Raw genomic sequence first — 26,898 nt, forward strand, 5'->3', positions numbered from 1 at the left:
AATTAATATCAGAAGAAATTGAATGCTTCTATTCCTATCTGATAGACTATCACAGTAGTTCTGGCATGCACTCTCTGATTAAATAAGAGCTTCCCCATCTCTGAAAACTTTTTTTAAAAGTCTCTAATGACTTATTTTTCCACCCAAGCTTCTTAACCAGACTGTGGTTTTAAATTTTTTTAAGATTTTTATTTTTAATCTGTTTTATGTTGTTGTCAACAGGCCAGAGACGGAAGTTTGGGGCGGTATACACATTTGAAAAACAAACCGACAGATCTCACCGTGCATACAACTCAATTCCAGTTTATTATTAATTGTGACCACTTTGGAAAGCACACAAACATTGTGTCACACATCGAGACACGTGGAAAAGTCCCAGGTACTAGCCAATCCCACCCTTCATTTGTCTGGAGAGGAAACGGTGAGTTCTTGGAGTTTTTCACTGAGATAGCTGGTATCTCTGTCGGTGAGGTTGTCCGAGTCTGTGACGCTGTCTAAGAGCTTCTGCCCCACGCAGGGTTTCCCTGTCACCGGATCGATGATTCGCCCAACCTTGTAGACTATCTCAGCCAGTTCATGTTTCACGTGCTTGCTTCTCCGCTCGGGCAACGCTTTCAGAAGAACTATGTCGCCCTCGATGCACTGCTGCTGTGCATCGTGAGCAAAGTACGTCTTCCGTTTGTTATAGAACTGCAGAAAAGAGTAGAGGGGAAGAAAGAAAGCCAAGTGTGAGCATTTTATTTCTATACCGCCCCATATAAAATCTCTGGGCACAGTTTACAATTGAAACCCAACAACAGTTAAGACCTAAACTTCCCCTGCTAACTGAGCAAAGAGGCACATTAATAAAGTGGTGATTCTCTTTAATGAGCAAGGGGAGAGCAACTGGCCTTATCCGTCCCCAACACAGCATCCCTCCAGTGGCTGTTGCTGGTGTCTATTTTGTGTTTCTTTTTAGATTGTGAGCCCTTTGGGGACAGGGTAGCCATTTTATTTAATATCTATGTAAAGTGCTTTGGGAACTTTTGCTGAAAAGCGATATATAAATATTTGTTGATGTATTTGTTGTAAAAGCATATACAACAAATTACTACAACAACAAATATTTATATGCCACTTTTCAACAAAAGTTCCCAAAGCGCTTTAGATAGAGAAATTTATAAATATGGCCCCCTATTCACAAAGGGCTCACAATCTAAAAAAGAAACATAAGACACCAGCATCAGCCACGGGAAGGGATGCTGTGCTGGGGGTGGAGAGGGCCACTGCTAAATAAAGAGAATCAACACTGATTCCCCCAGCTAAATAAAGAGAATCGCCACTTTTAAAAGGTGCCTCTTTGCCCAGTTAGCTGGGGATCTGTTAAAATAATTAATAAAACTTAATATTTAATTAATTTAAAATATTTATACTCCACCCCTCCTGTACACTTCGACTTATGGTATATAAATATGATTTATCATATTGATATAAAAACATTATTAAGTGAAATAACGCCTGTGACGTGCTTATCTAAAGCACGACACACACAATATCCTATTTTACCTTAGTGTTTACCATTCCTTTTGCTTGCTCCTCTGCGTTGAAACTGTGCTCCCTGTAATGTTACAGCGTTCTCTGTAACAGGGATGCCCAGATACTGTTGACTACAACCCCCATCATCCCCAGTGGCAATGGCCTTTGGCTGGGGTCAATGGGAAATGTAGTCAACAACATCTGGGCACCCCTGTTACAGAGAACGCTGCTCAGAATGGATTTTGTTACGCAGAAAAGTGGGATAAAAGTGAATGGGAATAAGTTTCCCGTCTCTAAGCCCCTCCATTCCAGAAGTCGGTCCCCGGTCATTTTTACCTTCAGTAAATAAGGATCCAGCACCAATCTCGTGACTCTCACTTTCGCCGTCTTCCGCATTTTGGTCCCAATGACTTTCCCTATGATCCATTTGGCGTGGACGGCTCCCCGCAAGGCAGACATGACTGAAGTATGACCATCCAGGGCCCTGGGAAATACACATCAGTGACATTTTAACAGGAAACAGCCACGCACGGTCAAACCCAACACAGCCAGAATACCCTCTGGTGAAAAAGCAATGAGAAACCAGTGGTCCAGCGAACTCAGTAACGTCTACACTGACTGGCAGCAGCTCTTGAGGGCTGCAGGCAGGAGTCTCTCCCAGCCCTACCTGGAGATGCCAGAAGCTGGGACCTTCTGCATGCAAAGCAGATGCTCTTACACCTTTCTACAAGTTAGTATCCTTTGTTGCTGCGTTAGCAAAGCAGGAATAGCTACAATAACTTCTGTGGCAAGGGAATCCTGTTTTCCTGGCACTCAGACAGCAATGCCTTGTTGCTGGACCAAAGGCGGAATTTCCCACAACAGTGCATACAGCCTCTCTGGTTTTAAACTAGTCCCTCTGGAAGAGCTAGTTCCTCTGGAGATCCCGATCCCTAGTAGAAGGCATGTTCCTATGATATGTTCCTCCAGGTCAGATCAAGCAGAGCTCTTATGTTCTCATGTGCCATGACAGCTAAATGGAGCCCCCATGCCGGAGGCAGTCTACCCCTAAGCACCAACTGAAGACGAGCCTGACTGCCTGCATGCCCTGCCTGTGCTCCCCCCCTCCCTCAATGGGGCATCTGGCTGGCAAGCAGGATACGGGACGAGATGGACTTTGATCTGATCCAACCGGGTTCTTTTGAGATCTTGGGGGAGACCTATCCAAACAAAGGACCTCCCTCCTTTAAAAGGCGATGCCAGCTTCCAGGAATGAAGCCTTCCAGCCTGCAAGAGAAGAAGGTGAGGTTTTATATCTCTCAGGGGATCACAGGGGAAATGGGGTGGGGAGGGGCAGAAGCCACCCCAGCCCCACATCTCCACCAGAAGGCACCACTTTCCACACCTCCAAAAGAGGCTCCTGCCATGTCTTGGCCCCGAGGAGATAGGGATAGTCTCATCCCCTCCCAGGACTGGTCTTGTGTGGTCGCAAGCATGCATTGTCCCCTTGACTAAGCAGGGTCTGCCCTGGTTTGCATCTGAATGGGAGCACTTTAAGATCTTCCCCTTAGGGGATGGAAGAGCATCTGCCTGCTTTGCATGCTGAGTTCCCCTCCCTGGCAGCATCTCCCAAATAAGGCTGGGAGAGACTCCTGCCTGCAACCTCGGAGAAGCAGCTGCCAGCCTGGGTAAACAATCCTGAGCTAGACGGACCAAAGGTCCGACTCAGTAAGAGGCAGCTTCCTAAGACCCAGGAGAACCACCTGCGCCCCCTCCCCTCAAAGCCCACCCAGCCCCCTTGAAAGCTCTTACTCTTTCTCTAATCTCTACTTGAGTCCAAGCTGGAAACCGGTGGGCGGGACCAGAAGGAGGAAGAGGCGGAGCTAGCAGCGGAAGGAGGAAGGAAAAGGCTACCAGCGGCGGGTCGAAAGACTGAGGGGGCGTGGCCTAGAAAGCCATTTCAGGAGGACTGATTTGCCTGTGTGGCGCAGCGGGTAAAGGTGCAGTTGTAAAGCGCCAAAGTTCCGGGTTCGAAATTGCGCTGGTGGTGGGGAGGGTGTATTTTTTATAATCGCTGATACACTTACAACTGGCTTTTTCCTGTTAGAATAGGCGGCTGCATAAGGAACGTCAGTAGATATCTTTTTTTTTCTTCCTGGCATGCAAAGTGATGGGGGAAGGCTTTCCCTGTTGGATATCTGCCTGATCTGCAGAGGTTTAAAAAGCCCCCGTTCTTTTTAACAGCTGCTGCATGACTAGCTCGCTCTTTCCGTTATCTCCTTGCATAATGTATTGTTCCGTAATCAGTAACAAAGCAGATGCAGTCTCAAGATTTCCCCCTTTTAGGGTGGACAAGAAACAGAGATTCCAATCAGTGATTTTCCCACACCCTCCTCCTCCTCCTCATTATTAGTATTAGTATTTTCATGGCATGCAGAATGATGGGGAAAGCGTTCCCTGTTGGATTGCCAGCTGAGCTCCAGTGGTTTAAAAAACCTGTGTTCCTTTCCATTCATATTTTCATATGGGTAGCAAACAATAACAGATGCTGTTTGGCCAGCTCTGGGGGTTCTGCCTCTCTCTCCTCCTGACTGCAATTCAACAGATGCATCTCCGCAGTTACCATATACTGAGTCAGACCATTTGGTCCATCTAGCTCAGAATTGTCTACCCAGACTGAAAGCGGCTTCTCCAAGGTGGCAGGTAGGGGTCTCTCTCAGTCTCAGCCTTTGCTTGGAGATGCCAGGGAGGGAACTTCGGACATGCTCTTCTCAGAGTGGCCCCATCCCCTACGGGGAATTTCTTACAGTGCTCACACCTCTAGTCTCCCATTCATATGCAACCAGGGTGGACCCTGCTTAGCAAAGGGGACAAATCATGGTTGCGACCACAAGTCCAGCTCTCCTGGCCCTCATCTCCAACTGACAGACTTGTTCAACTAATGTGCATTTCTCAGCAGGGAGCTGTAATCGTGGGGGAACCTTTTGAAAACTTGTAATTTTAAAATGTGGTTTTCGCTTGGCAAAGTGGATGCTTTCCTCCAAACCCCATTCCCAAAAAAGAGTAAAGGGGATAGCTGCCTTTCTGCTCACTTCCTCCTGTCCCCTCTGCTCCTAAATAAACAAATAAATAAAATCAGGGGAAATGTATATCCCAGAGAGTGGCATTGATTGATGAAGTGCCGGCATAGATAGAGCCTCTCCAGGCTGATCTGTCTTCCACTTGGCCTTGAAGGTCTCTCCGTGGTGCCTTCATGGCTGTCGTCATTGAGTCCATCCACCTTGCTGCTGGTCATCCTCTTCTCTTGCCTTCCACTTTTCCCAGCATTATGGACTTTTTGAGGGAGCTGGGTCTTTGCAGAATGTGTCCATACCGCTTTTCAAACGACGAAGAAAAAAACCATCTACCCCGAGACAAACTCTCTTGCCCTAAAGTTTTCCTGACCCTTCCACATTGATTTCTTGTACATGGGTGGGCCATCTGTGGAACCCCTCTCTGTGTCACAAATGATTCTGCGGCATCTTTGAGGTTGTGCATTCCCTGTTTACGTGGCCTGTCAAGGCCTTGAACTGAGAGCATGACCGGATTTGGGACACACCCAACATTCCCCTGTAGTTCCCCCTGGCAAGGAAAGTTTGGGAATGCATACCTTTCAGATAAGGCTGTTCTCACTGAGAAAGGAGACCTGAACAGTACAACAAAGCATCTGTACACACTCCTATATCCTTGTTACTCAAGGATTTTGGGGCTCTTGGTGGACAGCTCACTGAAAATGTCGACTCCGTATACGGCAGTTGTGAAAAAGGCAAATCCCCATCTTGGGATCATTAGGAAAGGGGTTAATAAGGAAACTTCTACTATTATAATGGCTTTATACAAAGCGAGAGTGTGGTCACATTTGGAGTACACCATAAATAGTGATCCATTTTGGAAGGGCGGTATACAAAAAAAAAAAAAGTAAATAAATAAATAATATATATATATTAAAGGTAGAAGTGTGCCGTCAAGTTGATTTCGACTCCTGGCGCCCACAGAGCCCTGTGGTTTTCTTTTGGTAGAATACAGGAGGGGTTTCCCATGGCCTCCTCCCATGCAGCATGAGATGATGCCTTTCAGCACCTTCCTGTATCGCTGCTGCCCAATATAGTACTAGCGGGGATTTGAACTGGCAACCTTCTGCTTGTTAGTCAAGCATTTCACTGCTGCACTACTTAAGGTGACTATATATATATTTAATTGTGTGTAAATATGATAAATTAATACTATTTATTTATTAATTTGTTTATTTATCATATTTTTGATATATAAAAATATATGCCTCTGATATATACATCTCTAGGCAGTGTACAGAATTTAAAAACAATATAAAAGTCACAGATTAAAATTCTTTATTAATCTGTGGAACTCTCTGCCACGGGATCTGGTGATGGTCACCAGCAGGAGTGGCTTTAAGACAAATTCATAAAGGACAAGTCTATTGATGGCTACTAGTCTTGAGGGCTATAGGCCACCTCCAGGCTCAGGGTCAGATGCTTCCAAATACAGGGGGGCAACAGCAGGAGAGGGGGCATGCCTTCACCTCCTGTTTGGAGCTTCTCAGGGGCATCTGGTGGCCCCTACAGGAACCAGATTGCTGGACTAGATCAGCCTTGGTCCTGATTCAGCCGGGCCATTCTTATGTTCAGGTTTACATGTCCATGCCATTTTCATTTGTGTTATTATATGAAATATTCTGTTGCATCAAAACTCTCAAGCAAAGTCTGATTTTTGTTAAATGCGGAATAAACAATGATGGGTGCCAATTACGTTTGTCAGTTTCAAGTTATTTCAAAGACAATTGTGGGTTCTTCTTTTTTTGTGGAGGGGTACCCACACGTTTGTCCACGTGTGTACCTCCTGGGAGTAAGCCACTCTGAATGCACTGGGACATTCTTTAAAGTCTTTTAAAACTCTTTATCTACTCCTGTTTCAGATAAACAGGAAAAACAAACACACTCAACTCAATGCGATTTTTATGGAGTTCTATTGTATTTTAACTTTTGCAAACCACCTTGGAAGGCCGTATAGAAACTGAACAATAAATAAATAAAATAAAATAAAAACAGTAGTCTAATATAAATGTAATCAAAGAACGAGAAAACAAGTGCAAATTGCAGATGAATATTTATTTATTTAAAATACTTCTGTGCCGCCCTTCTCCATCAAAGAATTCATGGCGGTATACAACAAAATTAATTTAAAAACAAACAAAAACGCCCTGTAAAACACAAGCTCTAAAATCACATAATCGCAGAATAAGACCATCATAAATACAGGCCAGTTCCAGAGAAATGGGTGGAGTTTGGGAGAGGCGTATTGAAATAAAGAAGTCTTCAACTTTTCTTCAAAATTAAACGGGTGAGCCTGAAATCAAGGGGCAAAGATTAGTGTTAATTATTAGTTAAGCAGGAAAAGGGAGTAGTCCAGAATGGGAGTAGCATATCTCTGGGACGTATGAGTTAAACATGCATTAGATTCTGTGGCACCACTGTAAGCTCTTTGGGGCAGAGATCCCTGCCTCGTTTTATGTTACTCTAGAAAACACATGTGTATTGACTAGCAGTCAGTAACGCCTTTTTTATTTATGTCTTTCTCACTCCAAGATCAGGGCAGGGCCAATTATTCCCTGCCTGCCTTTTCCAGCACAACAACCCTGCGGGGCGGCAGAAGCAATGGAGAATCTTGTGGCACCACAATGCCTAACCATTTTGGCATGAGCTTCGTTGAGATGCCGGGGATTAAACCTGGGATCTTCTACAACTACAAGCAAGTACGCAGATGCTCTGGCACTGGAATATCTTTACAGTGCTCACATAGAGTCAACCGTCTAAATGCAAACCAGGGCAGAGCTTGCTTGGCAAAGGGGACCAGCCATGCTTACTCCCAGAAGCCCAGCCTCTCCTCCTGACAGATATGCTTAAAAATTCATAACCGGCGCAGGTGAGAGAGTTCTGCTTGAGTTTCACTCAGATTTCATCCTCACATGGGTTGAAAAGGTCTGGAAATATATTTATTTCCTCTGATGTTTAGAAATCCACTGGGATGACACTCTGTAGGGAGGAGTCTCTGTAGAAACCCCAGGCAGGAAATAGTTACTCGTCCTCCCATCACCAGGTGAAGTAAATTATTTGATTTCTCAGAGGGCAGCCGGGCTGACACATGCCGTAGAGGAAACAAAGGAACCAGAATCACTGCCAGCTTGTGATTTTTTTTTTCAGCGTGAGGAGGATGCAGATGTGGCCAACACAAGGCAATCTTTAGGATTAAATGCTTAAAAATAAAAAATAAAAATTACTTCCTTGTTCCAGAGTTAGTAGGAATTGAGAGCCCATTGGATTTCAGCTCTGTGGCATTCCAGTGTCCAGGAAAACAAGAGGTAAGAAAAATTATTCTTCATTGAGATGGCGGCTGTAATTCAGATGGGGAGGATGAAAGGAATTGGGTGATCAAGCCAGCTGAGAGCAGGATAAAGTGGCATTTAGTCTGCGGTTTCTGCATTTGTGGGCATTGGAGTCCGTTTCTGGATTGAAATCTCACATTCTAGGGGTCAGGACAAGCAAGGAAGGCAGAGCCAGGAAAAAGCAGATTTACTGTATATTTTCCATTTGTGCAAAAGCTTCAGACGAGATTGCACATTTCCACTTTCTCTTTAATGAGCTTCGGTCTATTCCTGGCATGGGGCGTGTTCACACTGGCAGTTTGCCGCTGATATAAGGCTACTGCTGTGGTGTTCAGACATGCCCAGGAGTAGTTTGGGGATTAAATTATCCCTGCAAATTTCATCCTTCTGTGCTTGCCGTTCCTCCCCTGTGAGGTGCTTGAAGGAGGTTATTATGAAGACAATGTGTTATTACTTCTGACCTCCTGAGCAGCGATATTTGGCTAGAGTGTATATGCCTAGAAGCTGACACCCTCCTTCGCTTAGTGCAGGGGAATACGGGATAACCACTACTTTTAGGAACATGACAGAAGGACATCTAACCCTGCTAAAGCAAGAGATCCATTTAATCTAACATTCTCCCACAGTGACCAACCAGATCTCCCCAGGAAGCCCACAAGGAGGGGATGGATACAACAGCCCCACCCCTGCTCTTTGGCCCCAGCAGTTGGCATTTGGAGATAGACTGCTTCTAAGTATGGAGGTTCCATTCAGCCATTGGGACATCTAGGCTTGCCATGAATAGAGCTCTCTCCTCCGCTCCCCTATTAAATTGCTGAATTCTTTTTTCGAAGCCTTCTGTCCCCTGGTCAATACCACACCTTGTGGCCTCGAATTTTGATGCTTCTGGATACCAGATGCTACAGGCAGAGAGAGAGAGTTTGTGTGTGTGTGTATGTATGTATATGTTGTGTTCTGCTCCTGGGCTTCCTTCCTTCTGCTGGTCTAGATGGGCCTTGGGTCTGATCTAGTATGTTCTTATTAGCCAGAATGGTTGTCAATGGGGCCATTGTTCAGTGGTAGAGAATCTGCCTGTAGGCCAAAGGTCCCAGGTTCAATCCTAGGCTGGCAGCATCTCCACATGGTATGGGGAAAGACTCCTGCCTGAAACCTTAGAGAGATGTTGCCGGTTGTAGTAGACAATATGACCACCACTACTAAGCAACCTCCAGTGCCCAGCAAAGTCTACCTGCGCTGTCACTAGAGATTCCTAGGGAGACAAACTCTAGAGCTGGGGCCATGTGGCTCTTCTGTACAGCCACAGAAACAGAACCTGCTCGCAGATTATACACTGAGGCTGGAGTGAGTCCTAAACACTCTCCTCAGGAGTAAGCCCCCCACCCCTGCCCCAAACACAGTGGGACATGCTCCTGCATCCACACACAAAGGAACACGCTGCTTATTTCTGTCCTTAGGTGTTCAGGCGAGCGCTTCTCTTGTTTGATTCTAGGACCTTCTGCCGGATTCAAAAGATGCCCATCACGGGGCTAAAGAGGAAGCAGCCCAAGACGTTCAGAGTGAAAGTTAACACAATGGATTCCGAAATGGAGTTTAGCTGCGAGGTCAGTTGATTTGGGTCAGGGTAATTTTGCTTCCCCTGTGCTCAACGGTTCTAGGGTGCATCTGGGCGTGGGTGGGTGGCTTTTGCATATTTCAATATCCTTCCCCAAATGTATCTTTTCCTGCACAGAGAAAACTCAGATTCCAGGGAAGGGCACTAGATGTTGCTGAACTACAACTCCCATCATTCCCAGCCACAACAGATTGTAGCAGCAGCTGATGGGAGTTGGAGTCCGGCCACATTCTGGAGTACCACAGGTTGGGAATTCCTGGTCTGGATCCTCCTTCTGTGGACTTTCACCTTCCTTGGACTGTTGAAAGTCTTGTCTCTTTGGTGCCTGAAAATTTACCAGGTTCTGCGCCGTACACTCTTAACTATCAGGGCTAGGATTCCTATAAAATCAGCTGATTCCTTACAGCTGAAATCAGCAAAAAGTTAAAAGCTGAATTAGGCACTCACTATCACTGGTGTGTCAGTCTGTCTGTCTAGCTATCTAATCAGTTGTGGGTGCCCGATTAGGGATGCTGTTTGATCATTCCTCATTTAGAGCACCTAAATGTGTCTAGGGGAAGGAAAGCTGGTCTTGTGGTAACAAGCATTAATTGCCCCCTCTGCTAAGCAAGGTCTGCCCTGATTTGTATTTGAATGGGAGACCTCATCTGTGAGCACTATAAGAGATTCACCTTAGGGGATGGGGCCGCTCTGGGAAGAGCACCTGCATGCTGACATGCAGAAGTTTCCAAGTTTCCTCCTTGGTATCTCCAGATAGGGCTGAGAGAGATTCCTACCTGCAACCTTGGAGGAGCTGCTGCCAGTCTGTGTAGGCAATCCAGAGCTAGATGGACCAAGGGTCTGACTCAGTATAAGGCAGCTTCCTGTGTTCCTTTGGTGCCTGACCGGTTTTGCCCCATACACTATTTATTTAAACATATTTGTATACCGCCCAAAACTAATGTTTCTGGGCGGCTTTCAATAAAAACAGTACAAATTAAAACATTAAAAGAATTTAATGTTAAAAACTATTTTAAAACCCCTATATCCATCAAGGCTAGGAACTCGATTTCTTACGGTTGAAATCAGCAAAAGGTTAAATACTGAATTAGGCACCTAGTTTCACAAATGTACTTTTTAAATATTTGCAGTTGTGGGGGAGTGAACACATCCCAGACTAGGGTGCTGTTTGATCGTTCCTTGTTTAGAGCACCTAAAGAGAAGGATACCCCTTTCTTGGACCAGGAAGGGTGGAATAGGGACCTCCAAGGTCATTTCTGACATTTTGCTGTTCTAAAACCAGACTGCACAGTCATGTTGGAGATGTCTCTCTCTCTCTCTTCTTAAAGATGTCTCTTTCTTTTCCTGCTTTGCTCTCTGTAGATAAAATGGAAGGGGAAAGATCTGTTTGACCTGGTGTGCCGTGCATTGGGTCTACGGGAGACGTGGTTTTTTGGCTTGCAGTATTCCAACAAGGGGATGATCACCTGGCTGAAGATGGAGAGGAAGGTCTGGAAGGGGAACGGGAGCATAAGAAATAGTTGTGTTGCAGGCCAGGGAGCCTAAAGATAGCTGAACGCCTATTTGTTGATGTGCAAAATGTGAGAGAATACGTTTTCTTGAAGTGAGAGCAATAAATGAGGTAGACGGTCGAATCACATGTGTATTTTCACACGTTGTGATGATCCTTTGGGATACGAACCTGCTTTGGTTGGGGAGGAGAGCTGGTCTTGTGGCGGCAAGGATGAATGGTCCCTCTTGCTAAGCAGGGTCTGCCCTGTTTTACATTTGGATGGGCAACTACAGGGAAACACTGTCTAGTGTGAGATATTCCCCTTAGGCAATATGGCCGTAGTTCGGTGGTTGAGCATCCTCACAGTATGCAGAAGGCCCCCAGCTCACTCCCTGGCTGTATCTCCAAGTGGGGATGGGAAATACCACTGCCTAAAACCTTGGGAAGATGCTGCCAGTCAGTGTCAACAATACTGAGCCCAGTGGACTGATATGGTAAAGGCAGCTTCTTCAATAACGATGACTACTGTGGATATTTATATCCTGCTCTTCAGCCAAAGTTCTCCAAGCGATTTACACAGAAAAACAAACACCTAAATAAGATGGACCCCTGTCCCCAAAAGGCTCACAATAGAAAAACATAAGCTAAAAACCAGCGACGGCCACTGGAGGGGTGCTGTGCTGGGGTTGGAGAGGGCGAGTCGCTCTCCCCGTGCTAAATATAAGAGAATCACCGCTTTAACAGGTGTCTCTTTGCTCACTTAGCAGGGGTCAATAACCTGGGTAAGCCAGACCACCATTTTGAGGTGGGGGCCATAACCCAGTGGTAGACCATCTGCTTTTGTTTGCAGAAGGTTCCAAGTTCCCTCCCTGGCAGCATCTCCAAGGTAGGGCTGAGAGAGATTCCCGCCTGCAACCTTGGAGAAGCCGCTGCCAGTCTGGGTAGACAATCCTGAGCTAGATGAATGGGTGGCCTGACTCAGTATAAAGCAGCTTCCTCTGTTCCTAATGTCCATTAACCACTGCCTACACAAGTTATGTGGTTCTTATTTAAAATATCAGTACATGCTTTTCCAAGTATACAGCTGGGGAAGGCACTCTTTTGTCTGCCTACCCCACTTCAACCTTTCACCACCCTGCTGGCCGGTGAAACTGACCAGGCTCTGTGAAACTGACCAGGCCATGTCTGTTTCTTGGAAATTGACGAGGCTTAGTCCTTCTTTACTGGGCAAAGAAGAGGTACTTGGGGAGGAGAGCTGGTCTGGTGGCAGCAAACCTGAATTGTTCCCTTTGCTAAGCAGGGTCTGCCCTGGTTTGCATCTGAATGGGAGACTACACGTGTGAGCACTGTCAGATATTCCTCTTAGGGGATTTGGCCATAGGTCAGTGGTAGAGCGTCTGCTTGCCTGCAAAGAGTCCCTGGTATATATAAATATTCCTCAGTTTTCTATTCTTGAATAGGGGCTTAAACAAATTCCTGGAGGAGAGGTCTATCAGTGGCTACTAGTCTGGTGGCTACAGGCCACCTCCAGCCTCAGAGGCAGGATACCTCAGAATCCCAGTTGCAGGGAAGCAACAGCAAGAGAGGGGGCGTGCCCCTTCACCACTTGCCTGTGGGCTTCTTAGAGGCATCTGGTGGGCCACTGTGTGAAGCAGGATGCTGGCCTGGAAGGGCCTTGGGCCTGATCCAGCAGGGCTGTTCTTACAGTCTTCTGCCTAAGTTCAGTGGGAGAGTCAGCGAGGAAAGTGCGATTTGAAACGGTGATTCCCATCTCACGGGCTTTTAGCCACGCCATCTTTAAACAGTCGGGCGAGGGTACAGAATTTGAAATGGTTTCTTCCAAACAGGTTCTGGATCAGGACATCCCCAAAGAAGTCCCGGCGACTTTTTCCTTCCTGGCGAAATTTTACCCAGAGAAAGTGGAAGAGGAACTTCTGCAGGAGATCACCCAACACCTATTCTTCCTGCAGGTCAGGAGGTATCTTTTGTTTCCCAAGTTGGGCTCCAAGCGTCCTGGCTTTATCTGTAGGGCGTTGCTGTAAGCAGTAGGGGCGACCAGAGATAGACTGCTTCTGCACATGGAAGTTCCATTATCTTGCCCCCCGGGCAGCCCACGATACTGCAGGGCCTGAGGCAAAGTCCAAAATCCAAAGCAGGGGGGGATCTTTTTGCCCCAACTGCGCCCCAATAATCTGCCCCCTCGAGGCGACGGCTTCCTCTTGGCTCATGAAAAAGCTGCCCCGGCTTCTAAGCCTTAAGCCCTGGCACATTTATTTTGCATCCTGCAGGTAAAGCCTTAAAAAAACCCAACAATGTCAATTTGCTGGCTTCTGAACAGCTAGCCTCCAAGGTGGAACCCGCTTCCTGGACGGGATCTTTTTATTTCCCCCAAATCACCTGGGCGGTTATTTGTTGTCGGGGGTCTTTTGGAAAGCCGAGGGTATGAAAGGGCTTCTTCCTTTTGAGGTGTGCCCTTTCATCTTGGAAGCCTGGCTTTGCTTTTCTTCCTCTCCCCTGAGCTTGCCTGGGCTGGTTTTGACTTTGAGGTATGCAGTTAAGGGGGATTTTTCTCCCCCCCCCCCCGCCCCGAGTTCCAAAAGGCACACGCCAGGGGAGCTGAAGCAACACATTTAGATTTGCAGCGTTCCCGAAGAATCGGCGATTGCAGCTGCGTTGGGAGGGCGGGTGGGCGGGGAAAACATGTCTAGGCATCTTGGTGTTTTCGGGTTCGAAATGATGGATTGTATTCAAGCTTTTGCTTATGCCTCAATCCTGCTATGCAATTAAGCAAAAGAACGTTCCATTTATTTCACTGTACACAAGAACAGCCCCGCTGGATTAGGCCGAAGGCCTATCCAGTGCAGCAGCCTGTGGCCCACAGTGGCCCACCAGATACCTCCAGGAAGCCCACAAGCAAGAGGTGAGGGCATGCCCTCTCTTCTGCTGTTGCTCCCCTGCAACTGGTAATTTAAAGGCATCTTGTTTCTGAGCCTGGAGGTGGCCTATAGCCGCCAGACTACCCATGAATATACCTGTCCTCCATTGATTTGTTTGATTTGTTTAAGCCCTGCTCAACACCATCCAAGCTGGTGGCCATTGCCACACCCTGTGGCAGGGAATTCCACAGAATAATTCTGCGCTGTGCAAAAACTTCCTTTTGTCGGTCCTGGCGATCCATTTCATGGGATGACCCCCGTTTGAGTTGCCACGAGGTCATCCCATGAAGCGGATTGCAAGGAAATTTAGGGCCGACAAAAGGAAGTTTTCAAACCGCACAGCGGATCATCACTCTGTCTTTATTCATTGACTACGTTTAGGCTGTGAGGTAGGCTGTGAGGTAGGCTACCTGTGAGGTAGGCTCGACTGAGACAGAAGTGACTGGCCCAGAGTCACCCTGTGAGTTTCATGGCTAAGTGGGGATTTGAGCTCGGGTCTCCCCAATCTATGCCCAGTACTCTAATCACTGTGCACAAGCTTTGTAAAGGTTCTTTGCTTGATGACCTGGAGGAGATTTTTCCCTTGCCCTGGACAACTATATAAGCAGCTACAGACAAGACTCTGTATTCGGAGTGTATTCTCTGCAAAGGAATATGGTGATGGCCACCAGCCTGGATGGCTTTAAAAGGGCCTTAGACAAATTCATGGAGGACAGGCCTATCAGTGGCTACTAGTCTGGTGGCTATAGGCCACCTCCAGCCTCAGAGGCAAAATGCCTCCAAATCCCAGTTGCAGGGGAGCAACAGCAGGAGAGGGGGCCTGCCCTCTCCTCTTGCTTCTGGGCTTCCTGGAGGCATCTAGTGGGCCACTGTGGGAAAACTAGAGCCCTCTACTCTAAAGTTCCAGGCTGGAGGAAGGTTGGAGGAAGTTCCAGGTTGGAGGAAGAGCAGGACCAAAATGTAAAAATAAAATAAAGACGGGTTTAAAAGGTGCGTGCTTCGGGGCACAGCAAAGCGGAAGAGTGCGTCTCTAAATACACAAATAAATGCAACCCACTGGGTGGATATTCCAGTTTGCCAGCTGGCACAGAATCTTCCCTTTCCACCCCACTTGTAATCCGGCTAACGGTTGTGATTCAGAATGCCAAGGTGGGGTCTGGGCGCGTCTCGTTTTGTTTGCCAGGTGACTTGGCCAAGCCTCGAGGCCTTGAATTTTTCTTTCTTTCCCCTCTCCTGTGCCCTGTGCCTTTAGGTCCAGAAACAAATATTAGATGAAGAAATCTTCTGTTCCCCCAAGGCAACAATTTTATTGGCATCTTATGCTGTTCAGGCCAAGGTGGGTTCGATGAATCCCGGGCTATAATCTTTATTGGTGGTTGTTTTTAACCCCCTGATGTGTTAACTTTAACCTAGCTGATGTGCCCGCTAGTCATCATCCTGACTAGTGGCCACTGGGACTGGGGATGATGGGCTTTGTAGTCCAAAAGTGACTGGAGGTTTGAAGCTGTGAAGCCCTGCTCTGTGGAAGCTGAAGGAAGGTGTACCAGAGGAGGTACCCCTGTTAGCCAGACATTGACTCTGGCAATATAGGTTTTGGGGATGGTTTGGTTGGGGACCAGATCTCTTCTCTTTCTCTTGCAGTACGGGGACTATGACCCCAACTTCCACAAGCCAGGCTTTTTAGCTCCCGAGGAGTTGCTGCCCAAGAGAGTAAGTATTCTTGTTTCTTTTTCGGATGGACGGATCTCTGGTTTTCCAACTGTGTCCAAGGGGACGCTAGGATTTCTTATCACGGTCTCAGGGCTGTGCTCTGGAGCCTGGAAAATCTCTGCCCTTCCTTTCCAGGTCCTCTGGCAATATCAGATGACACCTGACATGTGGGAAGAACGGATAACAGGCTGGTACGCAGGGCACCGGGGTATTGCCAGGTACTGGAGGATCTTTCACCCCGTCAATCATAGAGCGGGAATTGTGTGTGTGTGTGTGTGTGTGTGTGTGTGTGTGTGTGTGTGCACGTGTGCAATTGGCAGTAAATCCTCTCCCTGCCTGAGGAAAGGGTATTCTGTGCTGAAGTTCCCCACCATGGCTTCCCAGATGTTGATGGACTACAACTCCAATCATCCTCATCCCACAATGGCTTTGATGGGATGGTGGGAACAAAAGGTTCCCAGTTCCCTCCCTGGCTTCTGCAAGGAAGGGCTGAGAAAGATTCCTGCCTGCATCCTTGGAGAAGCTGCTGCTAGTTTGTGTAGACAATACTGAGCTAAATGGACCAAGGGTCTGACTCAGTATATGGCAGCTTCCTATGTTCCTATTCCCAGATAACAGCATCTGGGAACTACAGCTCCCAGAATCCCCAGTGGCAATGGCTTTTGCTTGGGGATTCTGGGAGTTGTAGTCAGCTACATCTGGGAATCCCCGTTAGAGGGATCACTGATTGAGAACCAAGACCGTTTTTCGTAAGGGGTCTATGACTCCCATCTTTTTATGGGCTGGGTCCCACTGGGCTCCATCTCTTGGTCACTTAACCGTGTGATCAACAGAGGAGTGCCCAGAAGCTGCCTTCAGAATATAGCTTGTTGGCCACTGGGCTGTGAAAATGGAGCCAAGACCTATTCTCTTCCCAAGAGACGTTGCCTTTCTCTGCACAACTGTGGGTCTTTTTCTTGCAGGTATGAAGCGGAACTGAACTACCTTAAAATTGCCCAGGACTTGGAGATGTATGGGGTGAATTATTTTCCGATCACTGTAAGTATCCGATCCCTGTCTCTGTCGTGCTCCCTGTTGAAATAAGAGCCTCCTGAAGACACATTTCTTCACCCAGGCTTTTGATAAGATGGATAGTTTTAATATATTTAATATTGGGTTTTCCATGTCTTCAATGATTTTAATTGTTCATTGATTTGATGTCTTCAATTATTCAAATTGTAAACCACCCAGAGACGCATGTTTTGGGCAGTATAGAAATATTTTAAATAAATAAAATAAATTCTATTTATTTATTTATTTATTTATTTATTGTTAAATTTATATACCGCCTCTCATTAAAGCAGTCACAAGGCGGTTCACATAGAAAAAGTTAAAAACAAGACTATAAAAATTACACAGTTAAAATATTATGCTAAAATATAAAAACAGATCTCATTAAAAAAAAATTAAAAAATACATATGATATATAAATAAGTATCTGTGGCTTTAAAATGTGGTTAGATGACATTTTTAACCCACCTTCTTCGTAAGTGGCATGGCTACTCTTAATATTGATCAACATACAAATACCCAGAAGCGGAAGCTGTAGAACGTAGAAGATGCCTCCTACTGAGTCAGACTATGGGCCCATCTGGCTCAGGATTGTCTACACTGACTGGCAGCGACTCTTTGAGGTTCCAGGCAGGAGTTTCTCCCAGCCCTACCTAGAGATGCTGCCAAGGATTGAATCTGGGACCTTCTACATGCCAAGCAGAGGCTCTGCCACTGAGTTACAGCCTCACCCCTGAAAGACAGCAGCTCAGCCTTAGCCTGAGCTTAGGCTAGGGTTTCTCAAACTCGGGTCCCCAGATATTGTCGGACTACAACTCCCATCATCCCCCACTGCAATGGCAGGGGGTGATGGGAGTTGTACTCTGACATAATCTGGAGGCCTGAGCTTGAGAATCCATGGGTTAGTCAGACAACAGAGTTTGATGATGAAACACTGAATTTGGTGGCTGAATTAGAGTTTGGATGCTAAATGATGCCTTGATGGTTGATGTTCGCTTGGTCTCTTGTCCCCAACTTTTCCAAAGCAAAAGAAGAACCACACAGACTCCTTGCTGGGTGTTGACGCCAAAGGAATCCATGTCTACAGCATCAATAACCGGTTTTCTTCCAATAAATCGTTTGAATGGAGCAGCATCCAGAACATTTCCTATAGTGAGAAAGAGGTAGGCGTGTTCACCGAGGCGGTCTGTCTGTCTGTCGGTCTATCTCTGTATCTTGCGATCTGAAGCTGCTGCCTACTGAGTCTGACGCTGGGCCCATCTAGCTCACTGCTGTCGACACTGACTGGCAGCAGCCCTCCAGGGTTTTAGACAGGGATTTCCCCAGCCCTACGCAGAGATGCTGTCAGGAACTGAATCTGGGACCTTCTGCATGCAAAGCTGACGTCCCGCTGCTGAGTTACGGCCCCATCCCCAAAATTGAGGTCTGCTTACATAGGTGACATTGGAAGCTGCCTTATACTGAGTCAGACCCTTGGTGCATCTAGCTCAGTATTGTCTACCCTGACTGGCAGCAGCTCTCCAAAGTTTCAGGCAAGAGTCTTTCCCAGCCTTACCTGGACGATGCTGCCAGGGATTGAACCTGGAGCCTTCTGCATGCAAAGCAGATGCTTCCCTACTGAGCACCACAAGAACATAGGAAGCTGTAGTGTCTACAGTGTCAAACCATTCCTCCAGCTAGCCTAGTCTTGACAACACTAACTGGCAGCAGCTCTCCAGAGCATCAGGCAGGAGTCCTCCCCTGTCCTACTTGGAGAGGCCACCTGGATTTGAACCTGGGACCTTCTGCATGTTGGATTTTCTCTCTCGGAGTTGCAGTTTCAGGTCCAAGGGTTCTCCTGCAGTTTTCTTGATTCAGGGTGGCAGATCTCACTGGAATGATGAATGCTCTTAAGCTGGTTGTGTGTGCGTGTTTAGACCTGCATTTCTCTAAAGCTTGTGGAAAGCCCCACCTTTAGTCTTTTCTTTCTGTGAAAGCCAAGAATGTTTACTCTGGATGGACTGAAGGGGTTGTCTTTGTGCTCCTGCGTCTGTCAGTCAGGTGTGCAGAGAATTCCTTAGCGGACTGTGTGTGTCCTGTGTTACCTAAGAGGAGGGAGATTGTGGTTGCATTTTTAATTTGGTACACTATGTTTCTCAGGCCAGCCTGGATGGATCAGGGTGTGTGTGTGTGTGCGCGCGCGCTTTTCAACAAAAAGTTCCCAAAGTATTAAGTGCCATCAAGTCGGTGTCGACTCTTAGTGAACACATCGCTCGATTCTCTCCAGGCTGATCTGTCTTCCACTTGGCCTTGAAGGTCTCTCAGTGGTGCATTCATGGCTGTTGTCATCATCCACCTTGCTGCTGGCCGTCCTCTTCTACTCTGTCCTTCCACTTTCCCCAGGATTATGGACTTCTCAAGGGAGCTGGGTCTTCGCATAATGTGTCCAAAGTATGATAGTTTGAGCCTGGTCATTTGTGCCTTGAGTGAGAATTCTGGATTGATTTGTTCTAGGATCCATTGGTTGGTTTTCCTGGCTGTCCATGGTTTCCTCAAAAGTCTTCTCCAGCACCAAAGTTCAAAAGCATCAATGCTTTTCCTATATTGCTTCTTCAAAGTCCAGCTTTCGCATCCAGAGAGTGTCATGGGGAAAACCACGGTCCAAATGATTCTAATCTTTGTAGGTATAGACACGTCACGGCATCTTAATCTCCTTTCCGAAGCCTTCATTGCAAACCTACCAAGAGTTTTACATAGATCTCAGTAAATAAATAAGATGGCTCCCCATCCCCAAATGGCTCACAATCTAAAAAGGAAACATAGACACCAGCAACAGCCACTGGAGGGATGCTGTGCTGGAGATGGATAGGGCCAGTTGCTCTCCCCCTGCTCAGTAAAGAGAACCACCACTTTTAAAAGGCGCTTCTTTGTTCAGTTAAGCAGGGTGTGTGTGTGTGAGATGAAAACCGCTGATATCTCCTCTCTCTCATGCTCTCTTTTTCTCCAGCTAACCATTAAACCGATTGACAAGAAAGCAGAGGTCTTTAAATTCTTCTCCTCCCAGCCCAAAGTCAATAAACTGGTGAGTTTCTCTCTCTCTCTCAAACACACACCTCAACCTGGAACGTTGGCCTGAAGCTGGCATCCAACAGACCCAAAATAGGCTTGGGTTGAAATGACAAAGAAGCAGATGATGAAGACGTTCCTGACTGTAAGAGCTGTTGGCCAGTGGAACTGCCTGCCTCATGCAGTGGTGGGCTCTCAGAGGCTTCGGATACCTGAAGGGCTGTCACGTAGAAAGAGGAGCAGATTTGTTCTCCGTTGCTCTAAGGGCAGGACTAGAATCCATGGGTTGAAGGCAGAAGATTTAGGCTAGATGTTGGGGAGAATTCCCTGACTGAAAGAGCTGTTGGACAGTGGAACTGTCTGCCTCATGAAGCGGTGGGCTCTCCTTCACTGGAGGTCTTCCAGCAGAGGCTGGGGGGGCCATCTGTCAGGACCTCAAAGGTCACTTCCAGTTCTGCAGTTCCGATTCATCTGCCCCAAAGGTGATTCTTACTTGTCTTCGTTGGGAAGCAGATTCAGGCTAGACGTTAGGAAGAACAACTTCCTACCTTTGAGAGCTGTTGGACAGTGGAACCATCTGCCTCATGGAGTGACGGGCTCTGGTTTGCTGGAGGTTTTCAGAAAGAGGCTCTCTGTCAGGGGCGCTGTAGCCGTTTCCTGCCCTGACCTGGGGGGTTGGACTAAATGATCTCTAGGACCCCCTCCCAACTCTTAACGTTCTAGGATTCTAGGACTCTCAGCAGCTCTTCAGGGTTGAGATCGCAAGCTGGGACGGGGTGGAAGAAAAAGCCTGGAGTTAATTGTGACCCGTTGAGAGCTTGGACCTGGTTTTTCGTTGGGAATTTGTCACATGGTGCTCTCCATGGTGCGGCCGAACAAAAAAACCCTTCACCCAACCAGGCTGTCCTTTCCCACAGATCATGCAGCTGTTCATTGGAAACCATGACCTCTTCATGAGGAGGAGGCGGGTGGATCCCATCGAGATCCAGCAGCTGAAAGCACAAGCCCGGGAGGAGAAAGCGAGGAAGAAGGTGAGCTTTGGGGCGGCGTGGTCATCTGCTTCGCAGCTGGTGAAAATGCTTTAAAGCAAGGATTGGCAAACTTGGCTCCCAGGATGTTGGACTACGACGCCCATTGCCCCTGCCACTCTGGCAGGGGGTGATGGGTATTGTAGTCCAGCAGCATCGGGGGCAGAGGAGGAAACCAAGTTTGAGAAGCCCTGATTTATAGGCTTATGGCTGTCGTGGATTTTGCTGGGTGGCAGGTAGAGATGTCTGATGATGCATGTGAGAATGACGGGGCCTTTTGGGGAGTGGCACCCAGGCTCTAGAATTCCTTTCTGCAAAAAGGTCCTTTTTACTCCCTTTCCCCCCCAGATGGAGCATCAGCAGTTGGCCAGGGAGCAGCAGCTACGGGAAGAGGCCGAGAGGGCCAAAGAGGAGCTGGAACGGCGCCTCTTTGAGGTGGAAGACGAAGCCAGACAAACGGGTGATGCGCTGGTGAGCAGTTTTGGTGGGCTGCTCTAGGAACTTGGCTTTGGAGGTGCTCCATCTATTTGGACCTTTGGTCCGTTTAGCCCAGCTCTGACTGGCAGTGGCTCAAGGCGCATAGAAAACAGCCTTTTATCTGGAATCAGGCCCTCAGTCCGTCTAGCTCAGAATTGTCTGCTCTGATTGGCAGAAGCTCTCCAAGGTTCCAGGCGTGAGTCTTTCCCAGTCCTACTTGGGGATGCTGCCAGGGATCGAACCCGGGATCTTTTGCATGCAGAGCGGATGCTCTGCCACTGAGCTATGCTCATGTCCAATTTAATATATGCCAATGAATAGACGGAGCTGCCTTATACTTAGTCAGACCATTGGTGCATCATGCTGGACTCTGGCTAGCAGCAGCTCTCCAATGTCTTTCCCATGCCTGCTTCCCAAAAGCCTTTGGCTTAGCAATGCCCAGAACTGAGCTGGTGGCCCTAGCTGAACCCATGCGGTATTTGCTCAACAGAATATATTTATGTCTCTCGCTTTAGCGCCGTTCAGAGGTGGCGGCAGAACTGTTGGCCGAGAAAGCCCAGATTGCGGAAGAGGAGGCCAAGCTTCTGGCCCAGAATGCTGCTGAAGCTGAGCAGGAGTGCCATCGGCTGGAACTGGCAGCCTTGAAGACCAAAGAAGAGAAGTGTCTCATGGAGCACAAGATGCGTGAAGCAGAGATCATTGCCATGAAGCTGGCGAAAGAATCGGACCGGAGGTGAAATACTGCACAAGACGCTCCAAAAGTTGTAGAGTTTGACGGCATGGGATCGCAAACTTGGGTGCCCAGATGTCTATTTATTCAATTTGGACTACAATACCCATCACCCCCTGCAGCACCCGCTGGACTACGATTCCCATCATCCCTGCAGCTGTGACCTTATGATGAAGGGAGTTGCGGTTGCTGCAGGACTGCCTCCTCCTGAGCCACAGTAGCCTTAGGATGATGGGTGTTGTAGTTATTGGACTAGCGCTCCTATAATTTCCAGCTACAGGGTGTGATGGGAGTCGTAGTTTATGGACTACAGCTCCTGTAATCTCTAGCTAGGAGCATTTGTCCCCAGAGGGGGCCAAAATTTTGTGCGCCTGGCTCATGGATGAATGAAATTCCCAATGTTCTTGATTAAACATGGTGGGTTTGGCGTTGTGGCTATGTATGTTGATGGCAGCCTGTCCATTGGCAGGGCGAAGGAAGCCGAACACTTGAAGCAGGACCTGGAGGAGGCCCAAAAGGCCGAAGAGAAAGCCAAGCGGAAACTCCAGGACATCAACAAGGTTCACCTGCATCCCGTAAGTTTGGGGGCCGCTCTTTGGGAAGACCAAGGGAGAGGCAGCAGATCTTTGTTTTCTTTAAGCAAGCAAGCAAGCAAGCAAGCAAGCAAATAAATAAACCAATCAAGAAGAAAACAAGAGGAAAAGGACAAGCTAAGTTGGTTAAGGCTATTCTTTCCTACAGTTTCTTATCCGGCTTGTTAGGAGTTTGTTTTTAGCAGTTTCAGTTTCAGTTTTCCATAGAGAGACAGTGGGTGAATATTAGCTATAGGAAAGGAAGGAAGGAAGGAAGGGACAAGGTCAGTTTGTTAGGGCTAGTCTTGTCAGGGGTTTGATTTCCAGCTGGCTAGGGGTTTGTTTTTGACAGGGCAGTTTCAGTTTCAGTTTTGCGTAGAGAGACAGTGGGTGGGGCATTAGCTGCTGGTGAGACACACCACTTGCGTCTCATATTTAGAGTTGCCATGCCCCCGGAATTCCAGGTTTCACCTGGATTTTAAGCATCTCACCCAGATTGCTTAGCCCACCCAGATTCGCCCAGATGTCGGCTTCCTTCCTTCCTTTCTTAAAGCTAAGCTCCAGCCCTTGCAGAAGTGGAGTTATGGAGCAAAATGTGCAGTCACTCTTCTGCTCAGAAATTATTTTCCAGCCAATTTACATAATATGCAAATTAGGCACCCAGATTTGGAAAGCCAGGAGATGGCAACCATACTTATATTCCTGTGGTAGAATATATGGGGCCACATTCCTGCGGTGGCTTAGATTGGAAAGAGCTCTTAAGAAGACAAGACTCAGACCAGGGGAGGCAGCCAATGTTTGTTTTCTTTCCTAAAGAAGCAAGCAAGCAAATAAATAAATAAATGAACAAGAAAACAAGGGGGAAAGGACAAGGTGAGTCTGTTAGGACTATTCTTTTATAGGGTTTGATTTTCAGCTGGCCTGAGTCGGTGTTGACTCCGGGCGACCACAGAGCCCTGTGGCTGTCTTTGGTAGAATACAGGAGGGGTTGACCATTGCCATCTCCCGCACAGAACGAGATGATGCTTTTCAGCACCTTCCTATATCGCTGCTGCCCAATAGAAGAGTTTCCCGTATTCTGGGAAACACACCACCGGAAATTCAAACCAACAGTCTCCTGCTCTCTAGGCAGGTTGCTTCCCCGTTGCACCATTAGGTGGCCGGCTGGCTAGGGGTATCTTATTGACAAGGCTGTTTCAGTTTCAGTTTTGTTTAGCAATGCGGTGAGGATTAGCTGCAGGTGAGGAGAAAGCAAGGAAATGAATGAATCAATCAAGAAGAGAACAAGGGGGAAAGTACACGGTGAATTTGTAAGGGTTAGTCTTTTCTAGGGTTTTATTTCCGGCTGGCTAGGGGTATCTTATTGACAAGGCTGTTTCAGTTTCAGTTTTGTTTAGCAATGCGGTGAGGATTAGCTGCAGGTGAGGAGAAAGCAAGGAAATGAATGAATCAATCAAGAAGAGAACAAGGGGGAAAGGACAAGGTGAGTTTGGTAGGGCGTCTCTTTTCTAGGGTTTGGTTTCTGGTTGGCTGGGGTTTCTTATTGACAAGGCAGTTTCAGTTTCAGTTTTGCCTAGAGTGGGTGGGGCATTAGCTGCAGGAGGCTTGCACAGCTTGTGGGAGGGGCCACGTTCCTGCGATGGCTGGGTCTGGATGCAGCTCTTGAGAAGACCAGGCTCAGCCCAGGGGTCTAAAAACCCGCTTCTGCTCTTGCCACTCCCAGCCTGCCGCCAAGGGCACCCCGTACTTTTCGGCTGAAGCCAGAGATGCCAGTGCAGAGAGAGGATCCAGCAAGATGCATTTGAGGGACATCGACTTGAAGAGACTGTCCTTGGAGATCGAAAGGGAGAGGTAAGCTCTCGCCTCCTGTAGCTGTCAATGAACAGCCGGTGCTTCCTCATATGGAGTCAGACTCTCCGTCTCGTCCCCAGGTCAGGTGGACTGCCAGGTTTGCCCGGCCCTGCCTAAGGGGGGATATCTTGCAGCACTCACAGTTAGTCACCCATCCAAATGCAAACCAAGGTGGAGCCGGCTTCGCAACAGGGACCATTTATGCTCGCCACCACAAGGTCCGCCCTTCTCCCCTTCACCGGCTTCTGAACTTTTTCCAGGCGGAATTCAAAATCCCCTTCTTGTTTTTTAAACCCACGGATGGGGCACGTCTAGGGTACCTGAGGTGCCCTGCCCCAGTGATGAGTTTCTGTGTGTGTGCACAGCCCACCCGTGGAATTCTAGAGCACCCCCCGGTACCCGTATTTATCCTTGGTGTCTCTCTTTGTGTGTTGCACAGACTGGATTATCTGGATAAGAGCCGGAAGTTTGAAGATCGTCTGAAAGAACTCAAGTCCGAAATCCACGATTTGAAACTCGAAGAGAAACAGGCCGGGTTCCTCTCGCACTGGAGTAAAGTTCTCGGGTCCCTGAACCGTTCTTCGGGACGTTCCTGCAAGGTGCGAATGCAGCTTGAGGGCTACACAACTTTGTCCTCCCAGCTGTTGTGGACTACAACTCCCATTACTCCCTGCCACTGTTGCTGGGGACGATGGGAGTTGTAGTCCAACATTATCTGGGGACCCATGTTGCAAAACCCCTGCTTTAATTAATGAAGCAGGTAGATGGATCAATTTACAATCTCTTTGAATCGACTTAAATGAAAATTGCTAGTTTGCGGAAACTATTCTAAAAGGCACTAGGTAAAATGCATAGCAGTCGCCTATCTTTAAAACAAATGGTTTGTGTTTTTTGAGCTAAGGAATCCTGGAAATGGTGATTCTGTGAAGCAGCCCAGCATTTCAGATGCAAAGTTTGCAATTATTTCACAAAACCGCAGTTCCCAGATTATTTGGGGGGCAGAAATGAAGGCTATGGGCGTTAAACGGACTTCACACCAGCTCAAAAGCCTCACGCGGACGCGTAAATTGTAGCGGATGTGTTCTTCTTTAGGCTCCTTTGTGGATGAAGGCCTTTGAGGCGGACCTGTTGGACAGCAGACCGTGGGCTGGGCTGGCGCATCCATTCAATGTGACAGGTGGCACCTTGCCCCAAACGCCACAAGAAAAACCACCTCTCCAGTCTGACCCTGGAAATGTGGGGACCGGAACTAGAAAGCACATTAAGGTAACTGGATTTAGCAGGCACCGATACATCTATTGATACACTGACAGGTGTATCGATGTATCGTATCGGATGGGCCATCACCTTTGGGACATTGACACAAAAATGGCTTCTCAAAAGGCCAACATCCATCGAGTCTCCTAGGTTTCTTAGCACAGGAGTTCCCAATCTGTGGTAGCCCAGAGGGTACAGAACTACTACAACTCCCATCACCCCCTGCTATGCTACACGGGATGATGGGAGTTGTAGTTGAGCGACAGCTGGGGATACCACAGGTTGGGAACCCCTTGCCTTAGCACACTGCAGGTTGCAAATGAGCCAGCCGTCTGATGCAGCAGTTCCGAAAGCCAATGCAATCCTAAGCTCCTCTTCTGTGCTAGTTGGACGTTGAGGAGGATTGCTGGTCCTGTGGAAGCGAGCATGAATTGTTCCTCTTTGCTAAGCAGGGTCTGCCCTGGTTTGCATTTGGATAGGTGACCACATGTGTGCCTGTTTGATGTAAGACATTCCCCTTAGGGGATCTCAGTGGTAGAGCATTTGCTTTGCGTGCAGAAAGGTCCCAGGTTCAATCCCTGGGCGGGACTTTGGAGAGTCACTGCCAGCCAGTGTAGACAATACTAAACCAGATGGACCAAGGATCTGACTCAGTATATGGCAGCTTCCTATGTTCCTCTTTCTTTAGAGCAGGGCGGCATAGCTTCAGTCCTCCTGCCGATGTTGGACTATCGGCCACTGTAGCAGGGGATGATGGGAGTTGTAGTCCAGCAACAGCTTGAAGGCTGCAGTTGTGCAGCTCTGCTTTGGCAGTCTTCCAACAGAGGCTGGAGGGCCATCTGCCAGGAATGCCATAGCAGTTCCCTGCACGGAGCCGGGGGTTGGTCTAGAAGACCCCAAGGGTCCCTTGCAACCTGTAGGAATCAATGTTCCAGCAGCATTTTCAAGGTAGAATCAACTGTTTGCTCTTTCCATGCCATACTCTGCTGCATACTGGTATTGGACCGTAATGAAGTTATCTCTTCCCATTTGTGCTTTCCCGCCCGTTTTCTCTTTCTGCATAGGTTCAGCAGCACAAAACAGACGTGATCTACATCTGAAGCAACACACAACTCCGGGAGCCTATCACTGGACACACATCGGCGGCTGCTTTCTGATTCGGGAGAACTGGCTATAAAGCTTGTCAGACTTGATAGGCTCCTCTC

At 47.7% G+C, this 26,898-nt stretch overlaps 2 protein-coding genes across 11 annotated transcripts; one reads left to right on the top strand and one right to left on the bottom strand.

The window, feature by feature from the left end:
• Positions 1-287: 287 nt before the first annotated feature.
• Positions 288-1,985, bottom strand: MRPS17 (mitochondrial ribosomal protein S17). The gene is made up of 2 exons (XM_053274783.1): positions 1,852-1,985; positions 288-690 (listed from the first exon to the last, which is right to left on the bottom strand). The coding sequence occupies exons 1-2, from the start codon at positions 1,972-1,974 to the stop codon at positions 400-402; spliced, it is 414 nt and encodes a 137-aa protein (XP_053130758.1). The 5' UTR covers positions 1,975-1,985; the 3' UTR covers positions 288-399.
• Positions 1,986-1,992: 7 nt separating this feature from the next.
• Positions 1,993-26,894, top strand: LOC128335904 (merlin-like). 10 transcript variants are annotated; one of them, XM_053274771.1, is made up of 18 exons: positions 1,993-2,796; positions 7,137-9,534; positions 10,908-11,033; positions 12,885-13,007; positions 15,226-15,309; positions 15,615-15,683; positions 15,819-15,901; positions 16,646-16,721; positions 17,759-17,896; positions 19,720-19,794; positions 20,696-20,809; positions 21,155-21,277; positions 21,799-22,016; positions 22,483-22,588; positions 24,309-24,436; positions 24,876-25,035; positions 25,529-25,702; positions 26,758-26,894. In XM_053274771.1, exons 2-18 carry the CDS (start codon positions 9,445-9,447, stop codon positions 26,791-26,793), a joined length of 1,923 nt encoding a protein of 640 aa, XP_053130746.1. In that variant the 5' UTR covers positions 1,993-2,796; positions 7,137-9,444; the 3' UTR covers positions 26,794-26,894. The 10 variants fall into 10 exon arrangements, 6 of the variants coding, with proteins under 6 accessions (XP_053130746.1, XP_053130747.1, XP_053130752.1 ...); XM_053274772.1 differs by lacking the exon at positions 1,993-2,796 and adding an exon at positions 3,509-5,710; XM_053274776.1 differs by lacking the exon at positions 1,993-2,796 and having other exon boundaries at positions 5,804-7,909; positions 9,388-9,534.
• Positions 26,895-26,898: the final 4 nt, after the last annotated feature.

Source organism: Hemicordylus capensis, chromosome 12, assembly GCF_027244095.1.
Source record: "Hemicordylus capensis ecotype Gifberg chromosome 12, rHemCap1.1.pri, whole genome shotgun sequence".
In the NCBI taxonomy this organism is placed as follows: domain Eukaryota; kingdom Metazoa; phylum Chordata; class Lepidosauria; order Squamata; family Cordylidae; genus Hemicordylus; species Hemicordylus capensis.

Coding starts and splice junctions, on each gene's coding strand:
- MRPS17 (XM_053274783.1), bottom strand. CDS start 1,974: ATGTCTGCCTTGCGGGGAGCCGTCCACGCCAAATGGATCATAGGGAAA. Junction 691..1,851: donor TGGATCCTTATTTACTGAAG/GTAAAAATGACC, acceptor TCTTTTCTGCAG/TTCTATAACAAACGGAAGAC.
- LOC128335904 (XM_053274771.1), top strand. CDS start 9,445: ATGCCCATCACGGGGCTAAAGAGGAAGCAGCCCAAGACGTTCAGAGTG. Junction 22,017..22,482: donor GCGAAAGAATCGGACCGGAG/GTGAAATACTGC, acceptor GTCCATTGGCAG/GGCGAAGGAAGCCGAACACT. Junction 25,036..25,528: donor CTTCGGGACGTTCCTGCAAG/GTGCGAATGCAG, acceptor GTTCTTCTTTAG/GCTCCTTTGTGGATGAAGGC.